At 36.5% G+C, this 26,508-nt stretch overlaps 1 protein-coding gene across 1 annotated transcript in view; it reads right to left on the bottom strand.

The window, feature by feature from the left end:
* Positions 1-10,231: 10,231 nt before the first annotated feature.
* The window catches only part of LOC121383448 (solute carrier family 25 member 46-like), a 29,445-nt gene continuing 13,168 nt past the window's right edge, over positions 10,232-26,508 (bottom strand). The window contains exons 7-10 of the mRNA XM_041513496.1: positions 24,690-24,747; positions 21,917-22,132; positions 20,385-20,799; positions 10,232-10,415 (exon numbers count right to left, since the gene is read on the bottom strand). Coding sequence (XP_041369430.1) covers positions 10,399-10,415; positions 20,385-20,799; positions 21,917-22,132; positions 24,690-24,747 — 706 coding nt within the window. The 3' untranslated portion in view covers positions 10,232-10,398. The remainder of the gene's footprint in view (positions 10,416-20,384; positions 20,800-21,916; positions 22,133-24,689; positions 24,748-26,508) is intronic.

The following is a 26,508-nucleotide window of genomic DNA, read 5'->3' as shown; positions in this document are numbered from 1 at the left end:
ATAAAGATATTAAACGCTACTTTGTTATAGTTGCTTCTCGTGCCAGCCAATGAACTACGACTGATTTATCAAAGACCGTGGTATGTGTTACCCTGTCTGTGGAATGGTGCATATAAAAGATCCCTTGCTACTAATGAAAAAATGTAGCGGATTTTCTCTCTAAATGTCAAAATTACCAAATATTTGACATCCAATAGCCGATTATTAATAAATCAATGTGCTTTATTGGCGTCGTTAAACAAAACAAACTTTGTTGGTATATTTGCTTAAACCGTCCAAAATGTGTTTTGTTTAACTAATTAATTAATTATCGGCTATTGGATGTAAAAAATTTGGTTATTCTAACACGTAGTTTTGAGTGGAAACGTTTTTCCATTAGCAGCAAAGGATCTTTTATATGCACCATTCCACAAACAGGATAACACATACCACGGTCTTTGATAAATCAGTCGTGGTTCATTGGCTGGAACGAGAAGCAACTTTTCCACAGAAAGGACGGCACATACAAAAGACTTTGATGTACCAGCCGTGGGGGTTCTGGTTAAACTATTTAAGTTTGTTTGTTTGTTTGTTTCGTTTGTTTTGTTTAACAACACCACTGGAGCACATTAATTAATCATCGGCTATTGGATGTCACACATTTGGTAATTCTCACTCTTAGTCATCAGAGGAACCCGCTACATTTTTTTCTAACGCAGCAAGGGATCTTTTATATGCACTTTCCCACAGATAGGAAAGCACATACCACGGCTGTGACGGTACATGCTCTTAATTTCTTTTCGCCTGTGGCGATATTAATTGTTTTAGAGGGCCGTGTGCAGTTCCAATATGCACTTAAGCCCAGGTGGCCAGTAGTTACGTAATACCTCCGCGAGTGCGGTTTTTACAACCGTGATTTGGCGACTAGGCGTCATTAAGTCTGACGATCTGAGAAAAATATACCGCTTGGTCGCTGTGGAAATAGCACTTGTAGGGATTCGGGGCCGCGATGTACCCCCAGGCGATACTGGGATTTTATAATAAATAGCTAGGGTTTTAGAGATATCGGGGAGAAACATATTGGAAGGCGTCCAGGGGGAACGTTAGTCCGTTTGGACTTGGTAATTATATATTTTCTGCTCTGTTGTATAACCTTGATGTGATTGATGTGACTTTAAATATTTTAATACTGTATTATACCAATATTATTTAGACGGTGCTGCCGGTCATCTGACGCAGTAATCTGTAGGTTCACTGTTCTAATATATATAAAAAGCTTAACCAGTCATCCTAGAGGACCTAGGTAAACTGTAGGTTAGTGTCTTTATTGTGTTAGGTACCAGTATTAAGTCTGTATTACAAGGTTATTGAATGAGTAGTTAGGGTTAATTAAAAATTAACCAGTTAGGAATAGAGTTGTAATTCCTTTATTAATTAAGTTCCCCTGGAAGCGTTTCTCCATTATCACACGTGTGTGTGTTAGCGTTTCTCAATTATCACACGTGTGGGTGTTGTGTCACGGTGAAGTGATTAGCATATTGTGTAAACTAGACACCTAGAGATTAACTAATTAAGTGATCAGTTCTGGGTTGTTATTATTTATTGTTGTTAATTAACTACTGCGGCTGTACATTTATCAGCGTAGGTTAATACAGATTCCAAAGTGTATTGTGTTTTTGTTGTGTTTTCTAGTGAACTAAACGTGCTATACTATATATACTTTATATAAGATCTTATTTCTGATCATACCTAGACGAGCCACACTAGGGTATAACCGCCCGTTACAGAGAGATCTAATAGATATACAGTTAGGAGAGATATTTGGACAATCGTGTTTCATTCAGTTACGGGTATTATAGGATCCCCGTGACAGCGGCCTTTGTCCAGTTGTGGTGCACTGGTTGGAACGAGAAAAAACTCAATCAGCTGAATGGATCCACCGAGGTGGTTCGATCCTGCGAGCACTCAACCGACTGAGCTAAATCCCGCTCCTGGTTAAACCATTTAAAGGCATGTGAACATTTTGAAACTGCACGTGCTTGCCCAAACGAGTGGAATTTCCGCTCGGTTGTAGTCCGTTCGTTTAAAATGGACTACAGTGTAGGATCGATCCTCTCGATGGAGCTATTTAGTTTTCCTATTCCAACCAGTAATTAATAAATGGCATATATGAACTATGTTGTGTATATATGTAGATACGTTGTATGTACATGCATGACAGTGTGTGTATCGCTGTGTGTGTACGCGTGTGCGTGCGCGCGTGCGTGTGTGTGTGTGTGTGCATGTATGGATGCATGCATGCATGTAGATAGGTAGGTGGGTGGGTGGCTGGGTAGGTACGTACGTATCGATGGTTACAATTTGTTTTATTTAACGACACCACTAGAGTACATTGATGTATTAATCACCTGCTATTGGATGCCAAACTTTTAGTAAGTTTGACATAGTCTTAGAGAGGAAAGTCGCTACATTGACATTGTTTCCATAAGTAGCAAGGGATCTTTTGTATACACCATCCCACAGACAGGATAGCACATACCATGGCATTTGATATACAACTCATGGTGAACAATAAATAGTCCTAGACCGATCGCGCATCAGGCGAGCTCTTTACCAATGGGTTAATTCCCGCCCCAAATCCCCATCGGTGGGCCCATGGGGCTATACCTCGCTCTATCCAGTGCACCACGACCGGTTGTCAAAGGCCGTGACATGTGCTATCCTGTCTGTGGGATGGTGCATATAAAAGATCCCTTGCTACTACTGGAAAAAAATGTTGCGAGTTTCCTCTCTAAGACTACATGTCAAAAAACCTAAATGTTTGACACCCAGTAGCCGATGATTAGTAAATCAATGTGCTCTAGTGGTGTCGTTAAACAAAACAAACTTTAACGTCCCGCCCCGGATGGATGGATGGATGGATGAATGTGTGCATGTACACGCATATTCGTGCGTGCCTGTATGTGTGTCTGGTAATGTATGTAAATGTGTTTGCGTGCGTATTTGGAAAATTTCGAGTTTAAAATAATATTGTTTTGTTTCACGACTATCATTGCATACGTCAATTATGGAGCGTCGCCGAAGTAAGTGTGCTTAAATGTCAACAAATATATCAATTTACATCTAATTTGCAAAGTTATCAAATTCTGAAAGTATATGATGTGAAGAATATCACATACTTTGATTACATTGGATATGTTAGCTATTATATGATAAAAGTGAATACATTATGCATTATTAATTTCACCCAATACATGTACATGTTTTGTCTTGGATTGATTCCTTTATCAAACCTTTGACCTTGATATGTGACCTTGAAGCTGTCATTTAAAAATGGCAAAAAACTATACTCTTCAAAAGAAGAAACGCAAAACCACATTGTCGTAACATTTGGAGAATTGATTTAATTATTGAATGGTGAGTCCGATAATTACCAAATGTTGCAGGATTGTTCACAATTCACTCTAGTCCATTGTGAGTAAGTGATAGGACACACCACCGAGGTCAAGGTCATCTGGAGTCAATACCGGGTGTGGCCTCCGCGTGTGTTGACAACTGCCTGGCACCGCCTGCCCATTGAAGCAACCAGAGTACGGATGACGTCCCGGGGGATGGTGGCCCACTCGGCCTGCAAGGCTGCTGCCAGCTCGGGAAGGGTCTGGGGCTGTGGTTGTCGCTGTCGGAGGCGTCGGTCCAACTCGTCCCATAGATGCTCAATTGGGTTCAAATCCGGTGATATCGATGGCCAAGGAAGGACATTAATGTTGTTGTTCTGTAGGAAAGCCGTTGTGAGACGTGCTGTGTGAGGCCTGGCGTTGTCATGTTGGAACACTGCGTTGGCGTTGGCCATAACTGGAACGATGTGTGGCCGGAGGATCTGGTCAATGTAGCCCTGTGCATTCAGGTTGCCCTGTACGTGGACCAGGTCAGTTCTGCCAGTGTGTGAGATGGCTGCCCACACCATGACACTACCCCCGCCGAATCTGTCCACTTCCTGCACGCAGTTTGCCGCATAACGTTCACCACGACGCCTATACACGCGACATCTTCCATCATGACGGCGGAGCAGAAATCGGGACTCGTCACTGAACCACACCTGTCTCCATCGCAGTTGAGGCCATTGTCGATGAATCTGGCACCACTGCAGTCGGAGTCGACGGTGTTGTGGTGTTAAGATGACACCTCGAACTGGACGTCTGGCACGAATTCCTACCTCACGTAGGCGGTTCCGTACGGTCTGGTCGGATATCCTGCGTAAACCTGGTATTGCTGCGGCTGTGGAGGTGGCAGTAGTCAATCGTTCCCGAAGGTGGCGTACCCGGATGTAGCGGTCCTGCCCGGGGGTAGTGACCCGTGGTCGACCGGATCTAGGGAGGTCACGTGTTGATCCACGTTGCTGGTAACGGTCCCACAGTCTGGAGATGGTGCTTGGGGACACATGGAATGCCCTGGCAACGGCCGTTCTGGATTCGCCTGCGTCTAGTCGGCCGATGGCATTGTTTCTCTGCGGTTCACTGAGACGTGGCATGTCCTGGATTGTCAACTGTCGGCCAGATATAGAGGCCAGGCAAGCGAACACCCTGCACTTTTATACTGTCGGTGTTCATGTTGCACGTGCAGACAACGCACGTGCAGTGGTGACATGGTTTGCACGTGGCTGCGTTTTTGCGAATATTCACATTTTGGAACTTTATTGTACAGTAGCTGCGTTTTATCGAATGTAACCGTGGGAATGTGTTTGGGACATGCAATGACCTTATATTCACAAAGCATGAACCGGTAGGAAACATAAAATCGGAGTTATAACCCATTTGTACCCTTTTGCGTTTCTTTTTTTGAAGATTATATTTTTAAATCTCTAAGCTTAAAAATAGTGTATGTTGCCTGCTTTCTGCATTAAATTCCCTTGGGAGATTATATATGTATGACTGGCCCTGGACTATCAAGGCTATTACTATTTTTTTAGGATGTTGCGCACGCGTGTATTTGTATGTGTGGGTGCGTGTTTGTGTTTATTTCATTATTTTTCTATCGACTACAATACTCCAGTGTTAACAAAATCGGATCAAACATTAATACCATTCATAGCTATTAATCAACATCGACATACATATATAGTTAATCAATACCATCCAAAAACCAACTTCCAAAGACGTAAACGGCCTTAATTTAAAACGTATAAAATATTACCGAGGTGATTGTGAACGGAACTGGGGTTAAATAGTATAGATTTCCAATCAGTCCACTCGTGACAGCACTGCGTGTACTCAAGGGAAGTGCGGTTAGTTGGAGCAGAATAGAACTCGGGAGACCAGTATGTGGATGACAGCCACGCACGTGCAATAAGTGGAAATCAAGATAAATCAGTTTTGCATTGATTAGTCATCAATTGCCGACCATCCAAGCGATCAGTATCAATGTAATGTGATATACAGACTGAAACTGATCATAACCACTAACCCACTGTCCTGCTAGCTGAGGTGTGTCCTGCTAATTGAGGTGTGTTCTGATAGCTGAGGTGTGTGCCAAGAACAGCGTGCAAGAACCTTAATTGGATATAACTATAAATGAAGTGAAATAAATATGACTGAAGCCAATGGACTTGGTCATATTAATATTGCACGATATAAGTTGTGGCGCACAGATTGGAATGGGGAAAAACCTCAGTTACAAGGGGTCCACCAAGGAACTTCGATCCTTCGATCCTTCGTTCCAAGCACCCCCGGTGAGCACTCTACTGAATGGTGGTTGCAAAGGCTTTCTTCTCATACTCAAATGTAAACAAGCATTTTGAGAGTATATGTTAAAGGTATACACACAATTTCAATTGAATATGTCAAGGCATTGTGAAAAAAACTACATTCGAAAAACTAAATGTGGGAAAAATGGACAGCTGGACAGACAGAAGACGGACAGATATGATACATATAGTCCCTTCCGGTTGGACCGGTAGGGGCCTAACAAAAAATGTGGGGAGTGCGTCATTCTTTCTTTCCATTAAAGAGAATGTCTCGAGTTTGCGGCCATTGTAACATATTTTGACTAATATGGCCGTGAATGGCGACTAAAATGACGTGAAATAAATTTTCTTCATAGGCGTACGGGCTCCCATTTTTGTGTGGGAAGAGGGTGGTTTTTTTTTTTTTTTTTTTTTTTTTGGGGGGGGGGGGGGGGGGGTTGTTTTTTCGTTTTGTTTGGGGTTTTTTGTTCGTTTGTTGTTGGGTTTGTTTGTGTGTTGTTGTTTTTTTGTTTTTTTTTTTTTTTTTTTTGGGGGGGGGGGGGGGGGGTGCTGGCTTTTGCCCGAATTAAACCAATTCCCGAATCTAGATAACATTTATTCACATTAACAAAACAGCTATATAGGGTTGCAAACGAATCACTGCGCATTTTTACGTGGATTACAACTAATATTGAGTGCAGAATGATGAAAAACATTGTAAAAAGGTCTCAGGTTAGCATATTTTGCCCGAGTATCTGTATCATATTTTCCGAATTTGATGTTTTGATTCAGCACTAGAGGGCAGTTGCCCCCTACCCCACCCACCCCAGTCTCGTACGCTTATGACGTTGATGCTTCTAAGGCTATCAGCATCTGTGAATCAGAGGCTGCAGAGACCATGCAGCATGCCTCCACTACTTTTCTGCGTTATTGTGCTCAGAAGGCTGGAAATCCCATATTTGAACGGCTGAAATTCAAAATGTTCATACCCCCAACGCACCCACCACCCTCCATCGATTCTAAACGAACGGATTAGCAGCAAGGAATCTTTTATATGTACCATCCCAGACAGGGTAGTACATACCACGGCCTTTGATATGCCAGTCGTGGCCAGTCTGTGTGTTCTTTCACCCCGAGCCGAAGGCGAGGGGGTAAAAGAGCACACAGAGGGTACATAAAAAGCCATATACTCCGAGAGATGCTTCTACAACGAATTTATCTTGCCGACATGTTAAACCATATAGCCAAATAATCAAAATAACGCCAGACAATAATTGTTAACAATTTATTAACCGAGCCTACCACGCGGACGCGAACGAAACCACTTGCCAGTGACGAAAAATAGTTCCATTTTAAAACGAGTTTTTAACTTCAAATGTTTGTAATACGAAATTGTCTGAAACCGATATTAATTTAAAAAAAAAAAAAAATTGATTGATTATCAATGTTATTTATAATCTAATTATTGCTTTAGCATTAATTGGGGTGGCTATAAACTGTTAAAAATATAAGAGAATTTGGCTCCGCCCACAGGGGTATAAGGGATTTGTCCAACAGCAAACAACCAATGAGATTAAAGAATGTTACATGAAGGCGAGATAATACTGGTTTCACACAACGTAACAAACAATCTTAGGAAGTTTCATTAATAGTACATTTATTTCTTCTATACATGTAATGATTTCACACACGTAATTTAACACACTCCCACTTAAATTAAAACTTTCTCTGGTTAGTGGAAAACAGTTCTCTCCCTAAAATACATTAATTAATCGCATGTATGATAGGTCTGTCTAAAACTTACATTAGTTTCTGTCTTGAGGTGGGTTTTTTTTTTTTTTTTTTTTTTTTTTTTTTTTTACACATCTAGTGATGTGAAAGTCAGCCAGCTTGAGTTTAATGATTCAGTGGGCAGATGTAAGGCCACTACATTGACCTCTCTCTCTCACTAACTTTAACCAATTGTCCAGGGTCTAATTAAAAGAAGCAATCTTAGCACTAAGACTAATATCACTTCATGGAACAGAGCTCTGGACAGACAGACTAGATAAACCCAGGACAGCATGCTTGAACCTTAATTAGATATTAGCACAAAAATAACTGTAAATGAATTACTTTCTTAAGTGTTAATCACCCATTAGTTTGTATTGTACATGCAAGCAGTTTCAAACCTGACTAGGAGATAAGTAAAAGCTAATATCTATGTTCGCGATTATTTTAAGTGCTAAAACACACTATCCTCAAAATGCTGTATTGGGCTTCTGTAGACATTAGGACAGCCAAAAACACATTGTACAGCAAAAATACTCTAATCAAGAAACCGTTAACAAGTCATATATTGGTTAAAATTTCACCTCCCGTACATGTACTAGTATATAGTCATCAATTTGGGGCAAAGAATCACATTTAAAAATAAAAAAAATAAAAAAATGTTTTGTTTAATGACACCACTAGAGCACACTGATTAATTAATCATTGGCTATTGGATGTCAAACATTTGGTAATTCTGACTCGTAGTCATCAGAGGAAACCCGCTACATTTCTTCTATGCAGCAAGGGATCTTTTATATGCACTTTCCCACAGACAGGAAAGCACATACCATGGCCTTTGACCAGTCATGGCGCACTGGTTGGAACAAGAAAAAAAACCCAATCAGTTAAATGGATCCATCAAGGTGGTTCGATCCTGCGACGCAAGCACCTCAAGCGAGCACTCAACTGACCAAACTAAATCCTGCCCCCCACATCTTGAAAAGTAATTTATATGAAGGTAATCTGTGAGTGCATGTAACTTAACAGATCTATATCCAGTTTTGAAAATAAAATCGACGACAAATTCCAAGACCTTTCACTGAGCTCCACAATTTATTGTAACATTTGATTAACACAAGACCACCATGAATGAACTTTGTGCCACATTTCAAGTCAGTGAAAGTGAATGATTTACACTCCTAGAGCCTAACGGAACTCACTACACATAATACTAGTAGAACGAATGGGTGAATCGCCATGAAAGTTAAACTTTATCAGTAACAGTACATGATAAAGCTATATACAATATGTAATCCCAGTATCTTCTAAATCACCATGAAAGTCAAACTTGATCTGTAAGAAAATGTAATATAGAAATTTACTAAACACTTCAGTTCTATATCTTGTAGTTTTGCACAAAAAAACATCAGAAAATATAATTTCCGTATCACCTAAGTTCAAGGCTATATACATGTAACTGTTAAAAATATGTAAATCACCATGAAAAAAAGTTACAGTTTGTTTTGTTTAGCAAAGTAGCAAAGGATCTTTTATATGCACCATCTCACAGGCAGCATAGTACATACCACAACGTTTAATATGCCAGTCATGATGCACTGGCTGGAATATCTGAAATATCCCAATGGGCCCAACAATGGGGATCGATCTCAAACCGACTGCACATCAATCGAGTGTTTTACCACTGGGATATGTCCCGCCCCATTGTCAAACTTGATCTGTAACAATACATGAAAAAGATATACACAAAATGTCAGCTCAATATCTAAAGGCATTGTGAAAAAAAAACCCATCCGGAAAACTATATGTGGGACAGATGGTCAGAAAGACAGACAGACAGAAGGGCAGAAATGAAACCCAGTCTCCTCCGGTTAGACCGGTAGGGGACTATATATAATAAACAACATTCAAAATAGCTTTCACAGATTTAGCATCCTCGTATTCACATAAAAGCATTATTACTTGTTTCAATTCAATTTCAGTTTTATTGCACAATTAATACCAAACAAGCCATAACTAACGAGTACACTATATAGATCACAGATTATCACATACCATCAACATTTAGCTAACATGACAACTTAATAGTTATAGGATATTAAACAAGATTCCATTCCGTATCATATTTATGTCCAATTACAGATATTAAACAAGATTCCATTTTGTATTATGTTTTATAGATATTAAACAAGATTCCATTTTGTATTATGTTTATGTCCAGAGTGAAATATAATTATTAATTATCACAAGCTTTAGGCATGCATGTTTAATATCTTATTTATTACCCATAATGGAGTTTAATCTATATCACTGAATTTGTTTGAATGATGTTCTGGTAAGGCTGTGGCACATCAACAGTACGACGTCATCATGTGATGTAAAGGTGTTATGTCCCACTTTAAGTTTCAGTGGGACATATAACACTTTGATAACGAAGGAAATGTTTTATTTAATGACGCACTCAACACATTTTATTTACGGTTATATGGCGTCAGACATATGCTTAAGGACCACACAGATATAGAGAGAGGAAACCCGCTGTTGCCACTTCATATTCTACTCTTTTCGATTAGTAGCAAGTGAACCTTTATATGCACCATCCCACAGACAGGATAGTACATACCATGGCCTTTGTTACACCAGTTGCGGAGTACTGGCTGGAACGAACTTTGATAAGATGCAAGATATTTTTAACCATATGGCTAATACCAACTTGTATGTTGTATGAAGATACATGTAGTTGACCATAACCACAGATAATGATAACAAACACACACGTTTATTATAACTGCAGGTGTACAGGTATTATGCATTAGTAAATGATGTTATATGCAAGAAAACATGTCAAGTATGGAGAAAATCTGAAATGTTCTGGTTTCAGCTGAGTATACATGTATATTAAAGTGTCTCTTGGTGTTAGTCTTCATACTTCACTGGTGCTTGGTTGCTGAAAAAAAGAAAAGCATACATTAATGGTGCTATATTACAGTCACAAGTGCCAATGGCACTGTACGTGCCATATTTCCTGGCTAAATGCAATTAACAATTGGGAAAGCACTACCTGATTTAAATAGCTGGACAATTTTCAACTTGGACATTTTTAATTTTATGATACTTATTTTTTTTTATAGTAATTTAAACAATTGTACCAATCAATAATGGATGTTTAGTGCAATTATGTTAAGATAACTAAAACTGATTGTGTATGAAGCCAAAACATCCTCTCCTTGACTTCCATTCACTTTTGTCTTGTTTTGTTGCTATTGATTTCGACTATAGTTTTGTCAAGTACATTTTAATAGCAATATAATTACATATCTGTTAATTTCACTGTCATTTAAGAATGGCTAATTGTGTTTCAAATTACTTAACTTGCCAAGTAATTTCTGAAAGAATTCCCCAATTAAATTACCCTTACTATGCTAAAATATTTATTTCATAAACATACTCATAATGTGGAGAAAATACATTTGTATTTAAGAACTCTGTGTTAAATTAACAAGCATAATTCCATCAGAATAAATATTGAAATCAGATGATCCTCTTTGATTGGGAATTACATGCTTATGGCAATAAAACAGCAGGGTAACTGAGGGGAGGGGGTCATGCCACCCATAATCACACCTCGTTTCTGGTACTGTGTTGGTAAAATCATGGAACCAAAAATTGGTTTTCATGATTATTATATTCAGTTCGACTATTCAACGAAAATAATATGTACATGTATGTAATAAAACAGTTTCCAGTGGCTTCTCATGATCACATAAGGCACGGAACTGAAAACATGTTTCCCATAAAATTTGAAATCCTATGACCTGACTTAAATTATTGTTCATTCGCGCTGGCAACAGTGTTATATAGACTGCTGAGATGTGCTCACAATTGTTGTAATGCCCCTTAATAGGTAATATTATGGCCAGTGATTGTTGTTTTTAATACGATTATCTGAGAGATAAATCACATTATATTATGTCATCGGAAGACGAGTCACGAATCTATAGATCTGTTTACTATAAATCATGAATGATCAATTTTTTTTTTTTAAATCATTAACAATTTAAGGGCACATCAAACGGGTGAGGTGTGGGTCAGTGGACCGAAGTGATTCCCCTAGATCCACCAATGTTGAGAATGTCACAAATGTTTTAATGTTATTTGACATCTCTAAAAATGTTGTTAACTACATGACATATTGTACACATGTACATGTGTAGGTATCTCAGAAATATTGTGTCATATTTGGTGTCTTCAAATGGTAACTGATTACATGTATACATCTGTCACATGTAACAGTTACACCTAGCTGGAGAAGTGTTTTCTATTTACTTGTATACATCTGTCACAAATAACAGTTACACCTAGCTGGAGAAGTGTTTTCTATTTACATGTATACATCTGTCACATTTAACAGTTACACCTAGCTGGAGAAGTGTTTTCTATTTACTTGTATACATCTGTCACATTTAACAGTTACACCTAGCTGGAGAAGTGTTTTCTATTTACATGTATACATCTGTCACATTTAACAGTTACACCTAGCTGGAGAAGTGTTTTCTATTTACTTGTATACATCTGTCACATTTAACAGTTACACCTAGCTGGAGAAGTGTTTTCTATTTACTTGCATACATCTGTCACATGTAACAGTTACACCTAGCTGGAGAAGTGTTTTCTATTTACTTGTATACATCTGTCACAAATAACAGTTACACCTAGCTGGAGAAGTGTTTTCTATTTACATGTATACATCTGTCACATTTAACAGTTACACCTAGCTGGAGAAGTGTTTTCTATTTACTTGTATACATCTGTCACATTTAACAGTTACACCTAGCTGGAGAAGTGTTTTCTATTTACATGTATACATCTGTCACATTTAACAGTTACACCTAGCTGGAGAAGTGTTTTCTATTTACTTGTATACATCTGTCACATTTAACAGTTACACCTAGCTGGAGAAGTGTTTTCTATTTACTTGTATACATCTGTCACATGTAACAGTTACACCTAGCTGGAGAAGTGTTTTCTATTTACTTGTATACATCTGTCACATGTAACAGTTACACCTAGCTGGAGAAGTGTTTTCTATTTACATGTATACATCTGTCACATGTAACAGTTACACCTAGCTGGAGAAGTGTTTTCTATTTACATGTATACATCTGTCACATGTAACAGTTACACCTAGCTGGAGAAGTGTTTTCTATTTACATGTATACATCTGTCACATGTAACAGTTACACCTAACTGGAGAAGTGTTTTCTATTTACTATTAATATGGCTGCATGCAGTGAGATATCCAGCTGTCGTTGTGTTACCTACAATGTTATAAATGTTTATCCTAAAAATGCAATGATTTTTTTATATATACAGTAGAATCTCGTTGGCTCGACCTCGGAAGGGTCGATCACACCGCAACGCTCGAACCAAAAACGAAGTCCAGAGTTTTTTGTTCGGTAAACCCTTATATTAACTGCTGAAGGGTCGAACACATCCAGGGTCGACTATAAGCCTTCACTCGAACTAAATTGTCGGTCCCATCTACATGTATGTTAATAGCTACAATGTATATTTCCCTCGAACTGGTGATCCATCAAATATCAATTAGGCCAAATAAAATAAAAAGATTTGGTGATCGTCCTTTTGATCACACAAATCAGGGTGGGGGGTGGGGGGGGGGGGGGGGGGGGGGGAGGTTTATTTTTTTGTTGTGAAAAACTTTATAAAACCCTGGAGACCAGGAATAGCAGTCAACAGCGCATGCGCCTGGATGTTGTAGTTCCTTCACTGGCCGCCAGATGGACCTGGTGATGGTTTAACCCATTACGGTGCTTACGAAAGTTGAATTGCTGCTATCTTGACGCATTTTTAACAGTTTTTAACAGGACTAACAATTATTATAACCTTCGGATTAATTATTTAGGCGGAACGAACTATAGAAAGAAAGAAAGAAATGTTTTATTTAACGACGCAGACATAGATGAATCGGGGAATCGCAACACTAGCTATGCAATCCTTTTGTCACCACACTGTTAGATGAACCGTGATACCAATCAAACAATTAGTGCACAAATGGGCCTCAGCATAAAGCGTTACTTTGAAAACGACTACATTTCTAAAAAGTGGACAGTGCTGCGTTTTTTATTGTTGAAATATTCAAATTGTTCAGTAATAAATTCTTGTAAATACAGATTAAGAATTTGCCATTTATTTATTTGATTTCAGTGCATTTACGTGTATTACACAAATTGTATCTAATTCAACTTTCTAACTGATGTTACGGAAATGTCCGATGTTGACCGAATGGTTCGGTCGAACTACCCAATGGGTCGAACACTTTCTTGAGCACCGACGGGGTTCGAGCCAACGGGATTTAACTGTAAAATGTTTTAATGTAATTGTAACTTAATTGTTAAGTTATGGCGTCACAGCCAAATTATCCTATATAACAGTGTAGATAAGGTGAAATGCCAAACTTGTCACGACATAAAAAATTAAAAATTAAAAATTACGTACTGCTAACAAATTGTATTACTTTGTTTCTTAATACTCCTGTCACAGCTACTGCATGCAGTGTCACAATAAAGGGACATTCCTGAGTTTGCTGCATTGTAAGATGTTTCTGACTAATAACATATTTCTACAATTAAACTTGCATATTAAAAATATTTTCTTGTTTAGAATATTAGTGTCTGTATATTCAATGTGTTTCTGGTCATCATAATATTTGTAACAAGCCTAAACTGGATTTTGTCTTCAAATAAATTTGTATGTACGAAAAAAATTATTTTAGGAAATAAAATTACATGTAACTTAGTACAAATATTAGAACAATCAGAAACACGTTTAATATACAGCCACTACTATTTTATGCAGAAAAATATATTTGATATGTAATTACAATCATTAAAAAGTCTCTGTTAGTTGATAACATCTTAATAATTGCAGCAAACTCAGCAATGTCCCTTTAAGGACATTCTATGGCTTGCATGTTACATGTACATGTATTTGCTGTCTAGGGAGTAAAACAAAATAATGGTATGTAATTAAAACAACTTACAGCAGGCCCTGCATGGTCAGCTGTAAACCATAACATTATAGAGGAACCACTTCTACTGCTTTTGTGTTTTATAAAACACGATTCTACACCTACAGGTATGCAACATTCACAAAAACAAATTAAATGAATTCTGGAAAGATTTTTTTTTTTTTTATCTATTTTCAGGCATCCCGTCGCCACCAGCAAAGAATGACTTGATCATTTAATGAAACATTATTATTAAGAATCACATGGAATATGACAAAATGTACATACAATTTCAATTGTTTTGTTAATTTTTAATAAATGTTTTAAATTTTTTTAAATTATCTAATTATCCTGTGCACTTTTTATTTAGAATTGGCAAAATCTTGAGGATAAGTATAAGTGCCTAAGATCTTGTCGACCATCCATCATTTCTTGTTTTCTGTGTTTCCTAAATGTTGTTTTTTGATAAAAATTATCAACTTTACATGAATATAATAATTAAATCAATTCATTGTTTCTTCTTAAATATGATTTTTATGTCAACTTGAGATGTGAGAGTACCACATTTTCACTCACTGCTATGCAATTTGTAACGATATGGTATTCACACATCATTCCCCATTGCAATGGTATTAAAAACAACATACAATAAACTCTATGCATGGTATATCAGTGTCTGAGAAGGGAGTTTCATTATTGTAATAGTAATGGACACTGTATGTACCTATGATACATGTGTCGTAACCTACACATATTAGGTTATCAAGCCAGTACATTAATGTAACCTGTACATGGTAATAGTAATGGAGACTGTATGTACCTATGATACATGTGTCGTAACCTACACATATTAGGTTATCAAGCCAGTACATTAATGTAACCTGTACATGGTAATAGTAATGGACACTGTATGTACCTATGATACATGTGTCGTAACCTACACATATTAGGTTATCAAGCCAGTACATTAATGTAACCTGTACATGGTAATAGTAATGGAGACTGTATGTACCTATGATACATGTGTCGTAACCTACACATATTAGGTTATCAAGCCAGTACATTAATGTAACCTGTACATGGTAATAGTAATGGACACTGTATGTACCTATGATACATGTGTCATGTGTTAACCTACACATATTAGGTTATCAAGCCAGTACATTAATGTAACCTGTACATGGTAATAGTAATGGAGACTGTATGTACCTATGATACATGTGTCGTAACCTACACATATTAGGTTATCAAGCCAGTACATTAATGTAACCTGTACATGGTAATAGTAATGGAGACTGTATGTACCTATGATACATGTGTCATAACCTACAATTAGGTTATCAAGCCAGTACATTAATGTAACCTGTACATGGTAATAGTAATGGAGACTGTATGTACCTATGATACATGTGTCATATAAGCCTACACATATTAGGTTATCAAGCCAGTACATTAATGTAAGCCTGTACATGGTAATAGTAATGGAGACTGTATGTACCTATGATACATGTGTCGTAACCTACACATATTAGGTTATCAAGCCAGTACATTAATGTAACCTGTACATGGTAATAGTAATGGAGACTGTATGTACCTATGATACACGTGTCATAACCTACACATATTAGGTTATCAAGCCAGTACATTAATGTAACCTGTACATGGTAATAGTAATGGAGACTGTATGTACCTATGATACACGTGTCATAACCTACACATATTAGGTTATCAAGCCAGTACATTAATGTAACCTGTACATGGTAATAGTAATGGAGACTGTATGTACCTATGATACATGTGTCGTAACCTACACATATTAGGTTATCAAGCCAGTACATTAATGTAACCTGTACATGGTAATAGTAATGGAGACTGTATGTACCTATGATACATGTGTCATAACCTACACATATTAGGTTATCAAGCCAGTACATTAATGTAACCTGTACATGGTAATAGTAATGGAGACTGTATGTACCTATGATACATGTGTCGTAACCTACACATATTAGGTTATCAAGCCAGTACATTAATGTAACCTGTACATGGTAATAGTAATGGAGACTGTATGTACCTATGATACATGTGTCGTAACCTACACATATTAGGTTATCAAGCCAGTACATTAATGTAACCTGTACATGGTAATAGTAATGGAGACTGTATGTACCTATGATACATGTGTCGTAACCTACACATATTAGGTTATCAAGCCAGTACATTAATGTAACCTGTACATGGTAATAGTAATGGAGACTGTATGTACCTATGATACATGTGTCATAACCTACACATATTAGGTTATCAAGCCAGTACATTAATGTAACCTGTACATGGTAATAGTAATGGAGACTGTATGTACCTATGATACATGTGTCATAACCTACACATATTAGGTTATCAAGCCAGTACATTAATGTAACCTGTACATGGTAATAGTAATGGAGACTGTATGTACCTATGATACATGTGTCGTAACCTACACATATTAGGTTATCAAGCCAGTACATTAATGTAACCTGTACATGGGTTATCACATTTCTTTCCATGCATGCCTGCTGGTCGTATTATACTGATTGAGAAAAAACAAAGGATCAAACACTACATGTATAATATAGCACAGAATGACTGCAATCTAACCTCCCATCCATAACGGTCAGCAAGTTAACTGTGTTACTGACATTCAATCCAACATTACTTTTTTTAATTTTATACAGAAATTATGATGCATATATTGAATTTTAAAAGTTTCATCGACAATACCAAGTGTTTCCATATTTCTTTCTTTCAGTGATTTACAGCTCAAATGTGTATACATACATTCAGGTAGATTACCACTAAGCAAGCATGCTACATTGTAAAAGACAGGCACACAACACTATACATGTATATGGACATTATCGCTTGCATGTTACATGTACACAAACACAAAATTGATCCAGGGCTCAGAATAGTACTGCAAAATGCAAAAAGCAGTCCATTTTTTAGACCTAGCACTAAATCATTTACAGGCTATTTCTCAAGACACAAATGTATGTATGGTTGTCTCAGCTGCTGTTTACGTAGCTTTTGATTCTGTTATAGATTTGTGTATTTCAATTTTAAAATCCTCGAAGATCCTGATTTTTCAAACACTATCCCAAACTCTCTCCTTATGCCATGCTGTCTTATTTCCAGCAGGCCATATCTTACTTCCTATTTTGAGCTCTTAAATCAATTAATTATAAGTCTACATTTCTCAGGAGTTACATCTATTGGGGTATACATGTCACTGGGCGAACACATACACCAAATATAACAACCATCCATGAAAGTACATACTGGTAAAAAAAATTACATTAAAAAATTACCAGTTAGATTCACAAGTCTCAAGGATATACAGTTGAAAGCCAGTTTTCCTTAATTTAATGAAGACTGCAACATTAACATATACATGCACCACAATTCATGTTTTCTGTTACTGAAGCAGTGACTTTAAGTCATTAAAATGTTTAAACACATCTTGCATAGTTAATAATTGTTCTATTTCATTTGACTAGCTACATGTAGTTTCTGAGTGCACTTAGTCAATTAAAAATCATTCAGTCTATACAGAATGAGGTGGATAATTAAGTAAAATGTATTACTGGCTTTGAAGTATGATGACACATTAGTCAGCACACAGCGCTAACTATATTGGGGTGAAACTCGGTCAGTGTGTGTGCCACTGATACAATGTAGTCATCATCTACCAACATTTCACAATAAATATATACTAGATAAATCATTGCTGTGCAGAACTTAACCAGAGTTGCAATTTGCCTTAAACAGGGCTAGCTCTGGGTATGTAAAATAATTTGCCAAATTTTCTATTAAACTAAAAAAATTGCAGAAATCAATAATTTTATTTTTTAAATTCAATTATTACCTGAAATAATTTTGACAAATTAAAATAAAATTTGCCAACTGCTTTCAAAATTCACAATTGGCGAATTGCCAGAGCTAGCCTTGCTTAAATCTGTACATCTTCTTGAACAGGGACATGCATGGAGCCCACAGTTAACCGGTGTTATAAGTTACCCTAAATCTGTATCTCCTCTAAACAGGGACATGCATGGACCCCACAGTTAACCGGTGTTATAAGTTACCCTAAATCTGTATCTCCTCTAAACAGGGACATGCATGGAGCCCACAGTTAACCGGTGTTGTAAGTTACCCTAAATCTGTATCTCCTCTAAACAGGGACATGCATGGACCCCACAGTTAACCGGTGTTGTAAGTTACCCTAAATCTGTATCTCCTCTAAACAGGGACATGCATGGACCCCACAGTTAACCGGTGTTATAAGTTACCCTAAATCTGTATCTCCAATTAAGCCAAAGAGTGTAACACAAGTTTTTCGAAAATGAAAGTGGTTGATAATTTGATCAGTACTAATGGATAATTGTATGCTGTTATCTCGTGACAAACATATATGGGTGAATGTTAATTTATTCTAAACTCTAGTATGAACAGTTATCATAATAAAACAACATTGAAGAGACACATTCAAGTATGATATGTACATGTATATTAAACTGAAAAATAAGGCATGGTCAGTTAAATTTGGCTGTTAGGGGCATAAGGATGGGACACTGCAGCAATTTGCAATATGGTTGCCGTTAAAATCTAGCCCAAATGGAAAATGTCTTATTAGCATATATACAAACACGCTTGTTGAGAAAAGTATTTTCTGGTTAATTTCTGTAACTACAGGTAAGTGTTCTTGGGTGAACCATATACATATACAAAGTGATAGGCTTAACGAGGGTATTACACACTACTAAACTACTGGACTCTTATTACTTAAACTAACACCACACACAGACATGCTTTACCCATTCTATATTTCTCATCATAATAGACATATCCATATTGCGTTTTATTAAAGTCTGAAATATAAAGGTAATTTAATTTTAAATTGAGTGAAGTATTTTAAACAAACCTGTTTACCCAAACTACTTATTATCTATTGGTATAGTTGTAATTAAGTTTATTATTAGTTCTGGAAGTATCTGAAGCAGGCAAGCATGAATGAATAATCCTTGTGTTATAGCTGATGCATTTACGATCACAACAGTTACCTGTAAATCCAGAATTATTTTAAATACCCTATTTTGTATCAGTGAAAACCAAACACAATTCCAAGTCAACTCCACCACTGTACTTTTCACCCTTAACAATCATTCCAAATGGATATATCACATAATGCTAAAAATGTATAAAGCTTAAAAAATACATGTAGTATTTAAAAACAGCAGTCTCTTTAATGTTTATTGTTCAGTACAAATTGTATGTGTGTGACATCATTAAAGATTGCGCCATGACTCGATAAGTTTTATAAGCATGAGTCCTGGTCTCATATTTTTAATTATGTTGAACAATTTGAGAGAGTTATAGGGAATGACAGAATAGGGTATATTATGTACTGGTGGCTATTTAAGAATGGGAAATATCAGGGGGAAATTTGTATTCCCTAAAATCCAAATATGTATTGTTTTATTACATGTAGATGTAACTGTATGTCTACAATGTGTACAGTCTTTTTGCACGTACATTGTATTCATAGAACTGTTTAATTTTATTTTGGTTGCCCAAGAACACTGAAATTGGGTTAAACATTTTAAGACCAAAACAAGCTAACATCAGGATCTATATTTTAAACACTAGAATACACATACACAATAATTATAAAGATAGGTCGATATCAAATATTCCATTTTTTAAACTTAAAAACTGTTGAGCATAATTGCAGTGAAAACCAGTTGTACAAGATATATAATTATAATTATCAAGGGATTAATAGCAATTAAAGCCACAAGTAGCAAGCAGATATAAACATTTTGCTGCAGGTAACTCTGTTTCACTTACGTGATGACTGAGAAATAGGACGTCTTTTTGGAGGATTCAGTTCCTGTGACAACTTCTCAAACAGGTATTTTGCAATACGTAGTAGTGAAGCATGAATGGCAAACTGCAAAACAAGTGCCCCAAATCCCTTATACAGTCCGAATATGCCTTCCTCTTTGACAATGCACTGGAAACAGTCGGTGAATCCCTCGTAGTTGGTGTTGATTGGGATTACACCCAGCCCAGTGTCCGTGTTGTCTATGATCGTTCTTGTACCTTGGACGTACAGTCTGTGTATAATAGTCTCAAGGGGAAAGAGCATCACATCTGCCAGAAGACTCCCCGTGAATGATGCCAGTAATTCGGGGAAGTAGATGTCAAAAATCGTAGCTTCTGGATTCAGAACATCCGCCGAGTGTTCCTCCAGGGAATGATCCTGAAAAACACAATGATTACAGGCTATCTGCAATATTTAAGTGTATTTGGGATCCAAAGAAGCAAATATATTAAGGGTTGGGTTTTCAGTAGCAAGCAGTGTTAACACACAATTAGGTAAGTACATGTAGTATATAAATTTTAAGTAGCTTATTCACTGCCCAATTTTTCATGGAGCGAGTACTCAGTAGCCTATTCACTTTGGTAAAATTTCCTGTAATTTTTTTTTTTTTTTATTGCTTTAAATAAGGAAGACGGCTACATTCTCTCTATTATCTGTGTATATGAAATCAACATATAAGTGCCATGCATTGTGTTAAATCTCATATTGCTGCCATTTCTTTGAATACACTGGGGTTTTTTAAATCACTTCAATCCATTTTGTGTAAAAATTAAACATTTTCAGGCATCAGTTTTTCATACTATGTGGTAAAGCGGACATTTACTCAAGATTGTTAATCGTCTGATCTTCATCTCTCCTATCTATTTCACTATGAAGATGCAAAAATCGACCAATTCACAACCAAATGTCAAAATTCAGCTTATATGTTTAACCCTAACTATTAAAAGGCACGAACTGAAAAAGGAATACATGTATATGTACGCTTGATGACTCACTATTACTGTGACAAATGATATTAATGCAGACAAGCTTGATGACTCACTATTACTGTGACACATGATATTAATGCATACAAGCTTGATGACTCACTATTACTGTGACACATGATATTAATGCAGACAAGCTTGATGACTCACTATTACTGTGACACATGATATTAATGCAGACAAGCTTGATGACTCACTATTACTGTGACACATTATATTAATACAGACAAGCTTGATGACTCACTATTACTGTGACACATATTAATGCAGACAAGCTATTAGTGACACATTACCTGTATATTAATGCAGACCAGCTTGATAACACTATTACTGTGACACATTATATATATGTAGACAAGCTTAATGACACACTATTACTGTGACACATATTAATGCAGATAAGCTTGATGACTCACTGTTACTGTGACACATACTATTATTGTAACACATTATATAAATGCAGACAAGCTTGATGCCACAGTGACAATGACAATGTTATGAAGACACACCCGTAATTCCCGCTGCTCTGATCGAATGGTGGACATCACTGTGTACTGTGCGACAGACGTGATCAGGTAGTGGGAGAGTCGGAAGGTCAGGGTGGGCAGAACAAGCTTCCACATGGGAAGGAGCCGTGTCGTCTGAGGCATGCCCCAGCCCATGATGCGTGTCAGACCCTCCTTGATCGTGTCAAACACACCGGGCTTCTCACTGGCAATGTCACTCTGCAATGCACAAGTACAAGAGACAATCATAGTAACTGAAACTTTAGTCAGAATTAACACAAAATTCAAATGTACACTTGATAATATTATGTGAACATGCAAGTGGTTTTGGTTTGTTGCAAATAAGAGTGCAATGCTCTCTTTTTGTAATCACAAATCACATTTTAATTATGTTCATTTTTGACAATGCTTGGAACCGCATATCTCATTAACCAGGTTTTCTGCCAGAAAATAGTTTTTGGGTATGAGGCTATGGAACTGAATTTTTACAATGTGTGTTCTGAATGCAACTGCAGTCAACAGAGGGTATGTGGGACCTCCCTCAGAAAGAAAATGGGTTAGGTTTAGGGTTAGGGTTAAGAAAATCATACAGTAATGATAATAGTATATTTCGTCAAATGGTCAAGTTAAAAAAATAAAAATAATCTGCTAAAAAAAATGTGGGTATGGTGCCATACCCATTTTACACTCTGGCAGAAACCCTGTGAATGTATTTAGAAATCAAGTTACATGCAAGGCATTAACTAAAACCAGACCAAAACATGTCAGGAGATGACAGTAAGTACACATGTACATGTACATGTATATTTTCATTTCTAATAAAGGCTATTTTAATTTTATAAACATTATTGAAACTCCTGCAAAAAAATTGCATTTGGGCTAAAAGGAAAACACAGTAATGCAAGGTTTCTGCCAGAGGGTAAAACGGATATGGCGCCATACCCCAAAGTTGACCTTTTGACAAAATTAATTATTCTTATCATTGTTGTATGATCTTTTTTAACTATCACCCTAAACTTAACCTATTTTTCGTTTTGGGGAAGGCCCCCCCCCCCTACCCCCCGTACTCCCTGCTGACTGTTGATGCATTCTATTCCATAGTGCTATACCCAAACATTTCTTTCTGGCAGAAACACTAATGATATACATGTAATTCGTGAGGATTTTTCCCAAATGCAGCTGTGTAATTACACACTAAAAACGATCACGAATAAAGTCACGTAATGAATAACAATGTCATCCTTATTTTTCAAACAAATATTTTGCAAGAAGATCTGTGACACTTACGTAAAAATAAAGTAGGAATAACACTTTTTACTTGTTAGTGGGAGTACAAAGTATATACAGTAAAATAGATTTAAACCAGCTCCTAGTTAATAAATTTATTATAAAGAGGACAGTGTTTTAAATGGTGAAATGTACCCGTGTACATGTCTGTGCCAGCTGAGTCTTTGTTTTGTTTTGGTTTAAACAATATTTGTTGCCATTCAAAACAGTAGAACAGGTCTGGGGATTGGCCAACAGGCATTAGCATAATTATAGGCCTGTCCCAACATTTTACAATACGAATATATTACATACAATAAAATAAAACATGATTTAACATTTCCAAATTTACTAACAAAGAAAGGAAACAGGTAAAGAGGATAAACAGGTTTTCTTTTGACACTGGACTGCTTAGTAGCTTACAAATCATTATCAAGTATAACAGAAACAAAAGTCAAATTATATTCCATAAAAAGTCATCTAACTTTCCCGTGCTACTTTAAAATGCCCTTTATTACAACACTATGGGACTATAGCAACTAGCTGCCTCAAACACATGTACACCAATTTGGAACATCAAACAGAATTCAGTGTAAGTTTAAACTTGTTTAATATTACTGTGTCTATACAAACTGCATTTTAACCTTTGTTAAACAAAACCTGGGTTAAATCTGTGTAATGTCTACCTGGTGCATTAAAATAACATGGTTTTTGGTTTATGACATCATTGAATTTGAAAACATTTTGATGACATATATTTATTTCCTAAACAGATGAAAACCACATCAAAGACCAATTTCCATTAATGTTATATGTTATCCAGTTTGATTCACCTTCTTTATCACAAGTACTTTTTGGGGGAGAGTTATCCTTTCGATTTTTAGTTTTCACAAAGCTTAATGTGCTATCAGAAGTGGAAGCAAACAAGCAACTGTCATGGCCCCTGTAACAGTGTTAAGCCACTACTGTTAATCTGTGGATAATCCATTTTACAATCTAGTGATCGTCATGGCAATGTAAAAGTAGAGCTAAAGTCAACTCGCATAAAAAAAGAAAGACATGTTTTATTTAACAATGCACTCAACTCATTTTATTCAGTTATATGGAGTCAGACATATGATTAAGGACCACACAGATATTGAGAAAGAAAACCTGCTGTCACCACTTCATGGGCTACTCTTTCTGATTAGCAGCAAGAGATCTTTTATATGCACCATCCTACAGACAGGGTAGTACGTACCATAGCCTTTGATATCAGTCATGATGCACTGGCTGGAACGAGTAACAGCCCAATGGGCCCACTGACAGGGATCGATCCCACACCGACCTCGCATCGAGTGAACGCTGTACCACTGGGCTACGTCCTGCCCCCAAGTCGCATAATGCGGATGTCCTGGCGTACATGGTACGATTGCTTAGTGAAAAAAAAAGTTAATTTTTAGCTCCAGAATTTTCACCAACTTCAGTTAAACAAAACAACATCTGAGTAGATGGGCTTTATATGTCATACCTGGATTGTTTCAATCATGCTGGCAGCATAAAATGGAGAAGTCACCAAGAAAGACAAGCTGAAATGATATAAGTAAACGTGTTTTAGCTGAACAAAGATTCAAATTCTAGACCATAAATTATTTATAATTTAGAAAAATATAAAATATAATAAGAAAACAAATGAAGGAGTTTAGTAGTGCTAAAGGTAAGATGTAACTGTCGTTTCTGGGAATATTTTGTTTTTAAATTATGAATTGCAAAACTTTACCAACTCCTATAATAATGTTTTAGAATTGTGTAGTGATTTCAAAAACTTACATGTACCTAGCAAATCGCAATGCGACACTCAACAAAATGTTCCCTGCGCTTCTGTACTGTAATATTTTGCACATGTACACCAAGAAGCATGTCTCTTGCTTCATGTAATTTAGGGAATATGTGAAGACTTTAGATGCAAAATGTGATATATCCATTTGTGCTTAATTAATTCATAAATGCAAACGTAATACGGTATGATATTTATAACAAGTACGGATATAACTACATGTACACCAATTTTCACAAATTTAACACTCTTATTTTTCAATAAATATAATTATTATATTAACATGTTTTGTTACAAAACGCGATATATCCCTATTTCCAGTTGTTTTCTACAAAACCAGACATAACAGAAATATTACTAAATCATGAAGATATTAACATAAAATAAGAAAATATTATCACGCTTAGCATTCTTTTACCTAAACAGTGTTTGGAGAAGGAAAAAAATCTAAATTAATGAGGAGTAATGTCTGAACACCAAACATCAGGCTACATAGAAACATCTAGACTAGCTGTTTTTGTCTTTCTGCGGGCCGCGTCTAACCTAAAACAATTAGCGAAAAGACAGTAAAATTAATCAGTGTATAGTAATTTAGGGGTTTTCTAGTTAGACAAAAATGGCACTTTCAAAATAAAAATGACACATTTTCACATTAATCAGAGGTGGGGCAAGGTGGGGGACTATATGCACCTCCAGATAAGATGCACATGCATGACCATGATGTTCTGGCATTTGTTCTATCCTACATCATTTGCTCATGTTAATGTCAATAATACTCATACATTAGTTAATTAATTACTCTTAATTAGCTATATTAATTGTCTTTATATACATGTAGATTATTGATTTATTTGTTACGAATATTGAAGTACAGAATTTTTAACAATTGTGTGTAGAATTTACCTATGTCACTAATTCAGATTCATTGTGGCCTTTCAACTTTGGGCCATTTTATATAAATCTGGAAGTTTTTAATTCTTCATTCAATTTACCCATTAAATTCCAGCAGCTCAAAATAATTCATGTTCCAGAATAAAATAGAAAATATAGGCCTGTGATACGGGTGCTGGCATTTTAATCAAATGGATATATCACATTTTGTATAAAAATAGAGTTAACATATATACCGCGTTTTGAAAGAAAACAGTTTTTCTCCAACTGATTTGCACTGTGTGGCAAAACAGCATTGTTACAGCTAGCATTCACTGAGTGGTTTACGTTGGTGGCTTTAAGTCAAAATATTTGGAAATGGTCTATATCGCATTTTGCGCCTTAACTCTTCATGTATGAAACAAGCATTCTTAAAGTACTAGCTGGTGTCCCCATCCCAACAGATTTTCATACCTCCTAAATTCAAGGGCCATAACTCTGTCACAAATAGGTAAATAACCATGAACATCAAACTTGAGCTCTAACAGTACATAATAAAGCTATACACAAAATTTCAGCTCAATATCTTGTAGCACTGTGGGAAAAAACATCTGATAAACTATATGTTGGACAGACGGATGGA

Source organism: Gigantopelta aegis, chromosome 2 (genome assembly GCF_016097555.1).
Source record: "Gigantopelta aegis isolate Gae_Host chromosome 2, Gae_host_genome, whole genome shotgun sequence".
Taxonomy (NCBI): Eukaryota; Metazoa; Mollusca; class Gastropoda; order Neomphalida; family Peltospiridae; genus Gigantopelta; species Gigantopelta aegis.
The sequence above is the reverse complement of the archived record's forward strand: the minus strand, read 5'-3'. Positions and strand labels throughout refer to the sequence as shown.